General features: G+C 31.4%; 1 protein-coding gene across 1 annotated transcript; it reads left to right on the top strand.

Annotated features, from left to right (window-relative positions):
- Positions 1 to 59: 59 nt before the first annotated feature.
- Positions 60 to 2,448, top strand: LOC107857352 (uncharacterized acetyltransferase At3g50280). Its single transcript, XM_016702248.2, has 2 exons — positions 60 to 1,025; positions 1,770 to 2,448. Exons 1-2 carry the CDS (start codon positions 137 to 139, stop codon positions 2,231 to 2,233), a joined length of 1,353 nt encoding a protein of 450 aa, XP_016557734.2. The 5' UTR covers positions 60 to 136; the 3' UTR covers positions 2,234 to 2,448.
- Positions 2,449 to 3,070: the final 622 nt, after the last annotated feature.

Raw genomic sequence — 3,070 nt, 5'->3', positions numbered from 1 at the left:
AAGAGTATAGTAACCATTCAACTTTTAATGAATATTTTGATAATTTGACTTTAATATTAGTTTCTCAATTATAGAATAGTATTAACATCGATAAGACATATTCTTCTTCCTCCTGAGAGCCAAAATTTCCTTAGAGATGGGAGAAGTTCAAATTATTTCCACTTGTTTAGTTGTAGCAACACCAAATGAATCAATTTCAATCCCAAAAAATATTTCTAAAATTGAAATGACACCATGGGATTTACAATTTCTTCTTGTTAACACTATCCAAAAAGGTCTTCTTTTTCACAAACCAAAAGATGAAAACAATAATATTCCCATATCATCACTCATTGATCACTTGAAAACCTCACTTTCTCACACCTTATGCTTCTTTCCTCTCTTAACGGGTCGTTTTTCGACCGTCAAAAACACAGATGATGATACAATTTCTTTCTTCATCAACTGTAATAATATTGGCGTGGAATTCATCCACGCTAACGCTTTAAAATTATCTGTATCTTCAATTCTTGATTCTGTACACGTACCAATTTTTGTTCATCATCTTTTTCCACTCAATAATACTCGTAATTTTGAGTGTGTTACTAAACCTTTATTTGGGGTTCAAATAACAGAGCTGGTTGATGGTTTTTTTATTGGATGCACTATGAGTCATTGCTTAGGTGATGGCACTTGTTTTTGGCATTTCTTCAATTCCTGGTCAGAAATATCCCGTGGGTATGAAGTTATTTCTAAAATTCCAGTTTTAAAACGTTATTTTTCTGAGAAAATGGAAATTCCAATTCATCTTCCCTTGAAGTTGGATGATGAGAAATTGTCAGAAAAAATTGAAGTTCCACAATTAGTAGAAAGGATTTTTCATTTTAGTAAAGAAAGTATAGGTAGGCTCAAGGGTAAAGCAAATTCAGAAATAGGTGTTAATTCGATTTCTTCTTTTCAAGCTTACTTGGCTCATCTATGGCGCTCTGTTACTCGTTGTTGCAAGCTTGATGATAAGGAAGAAGTCAGTATCAATGTTATCATAGGTAGGTAATGTGTGACTATCTCATTTAATAGCCTAAATAGTTAGATACTTATAATACAATTTAATTACTTAACTATGTTGTCCACAGTGTGTGACTTGAACGCTGGACAGATCTGTCCATTCAAATAACATGTTTGATTGCTTCATCTAAAAACTTAAGCTGTTAGAAGGAGTAATAATTTTGTTGGAGTTTCACATTAGTTTACGAGTTACTTGGTCTCCTTATATTCTTTTAGACAATTCTTTCCTCATGATCTAGATTTGACAATTGAATTTGGTTCAAAATTTATTTAATATTGTGATGTCATAGTCATGCTCATCTCAGTTCATTGTTACAATGTTGGAGCCCGTCCTATATATTGTCAACATTCTAGATGTCCAATCATGAGTTCAACATTCGTGATTTATAAGAGTTAGTTTCTTTATATGATCTTGAGAAATCATTCTCATATGAGTTAGTCACTTTTGAGATTAAAGTATTTTAACTCTGAGAATGAACATTATCTAGAGACCTCAATAACTTGGTCTAACTTAACAACTAAACACTCCAATTTGACTCGAGCATGTCTGTGGAAATCCAGTGTTGACATGACATAAATTTTAATGGTGCTGAAATCCAACATAGATGAATTAAGAATTACTTAACTTCTTTATATGGTCTTAAATTTTTTAATTTTTGGAAAATCGAGTTGGATTCAAGGTTTATTTATTTAAATTAAATTCTAATTTTATCTTTCTTCAACAGGTACAAGATCAAGGCTAAATCCTCCACTTCAAGAAGGGTATTTTGGAAATGCAGCTTATTTCAAGACAGTAAAGACAACAGCAGGAGAGCTACTGGAAAATGGACTAGGATGGGCAGCAATGCAAATAAATAAGATGGTTGCTGCTCAGAGCTTTGAAGAAGTGATGAAATTCTACAAAGAGTGGGTGGAAAAACCTATGTTGTTCACCAATGCTTCAGTATTAGTGGGTAATAAAATAGGAATAAGTAGTTCTCCAAGGTATAATATTTATGGTGTTGATTTTGGTTGGGGAAAACCAGTTGCTGTGAGAAGTGGAAAGGCAAATAAAAATGATGGGAAAATTACATTATTTCCTGGTATAGAAGAAGGAAGTGTAGATATTGAAGTTTGTATTTTACCAGAGACTATGCAAGCATTGGAGAATGATCAAGAATTCATGGAAGTTGTAACTACTAAGGCTTGAGATTTCTTTGATTACTAATAGTACTTTTATTTCGAATGATGTGACGTTCTTTCTTTTTTAGTCGGTTCAAAATAAAAGTAATAACGACGTCTTGTTATATTTATCTATAATTTAATTTTAAATTATCTATTTTACCTTTGAAGGTAGCTTAGTTGGATTGAGTTTCTTAAGGATTATGGAATCACTATTATAATTATTACTTTGAGTTTCAACCCTACATCGATGGATATTATGGCTCTTATTTCCTAAGGAAATTATGCTTAGAGAGAAAAAAGTTTTGTTTCAAAATGCATAAGTTATGTTATGATATGCATAACTTAATTTCTACGTAACTTGGCGAGTGAGGTAAGAGTTCTCTAAACTTATGGTGACAAATTAAGTCATAGAAATACTACTCAAATTATGTTGGCTAACTTAATTTATATGAAATTTATGTCGAGCGAGACAAAAGTTCTCATGACCAGCTTAATTAGGTCATATAAAAGGGCTTTTTAACACAGAAATTTTCATTGAATGAGCAATAAAGATAAAAATAAAAGACCATTATATATTAGGAAAAAATTTAAAGACTGCCCATAAATAGAGGCAATTCATGCAAAACTTGAAGAATCGTATCATCAGAAGATTGCACATTTTATCCTTCAAATGGGTTAGTGTTTAATATTTGTCCTTCAAATGGTTTGGTTTTTAAATTTATTTACTTTTTTCTTTTAGTAATTGAGTTCTTAAGAAACTGAAGTCATGCTTAGACATAAACTATAAGATATAGTCAAATCTCGTTATAGTGGCAGCACTTGTCCGAAAATGTAACAACTACTATAGAGAAGTGTTGTTATC

This window comes from Capsicum annuum, chromosome 1, assembly GCF_002878395.1.
Source record: "Capsicum annuum cultivar UCD-10X-F1 chromosome 1, UCD10Xv1.1, whole genome shotgun sequence".
NCBI classification, from domain to species: Eukaryota; Viridiplantae; Streptophyta; class Magnoliopsida; order Solanales; family Solanaceae; genus Capsicum; species Capsicum annuum.
The sequence above is the reverse complement of the archived record's forward strand: the minus strand, read 5'-3'. Positions and strand labels throughout refer to the sequence as shown.

Bases quoted from the DNA above. Each gene is read 5' to 3' on its own strand.
- LOC107857352 (XM_016702248.2), top strand. From the start codon at position 137: ATGGGAGAAGTTCAAATTATTTCCACTTGTTTAGTTGTAGCAACACCA. The intron at 1,026-1,769 runs GTAGGTAATGTG...TTTCTTCAACAG, and splicing joins CAGTATCAATGTTATCATAG to GTACAAGATCAAGGCTAAAT.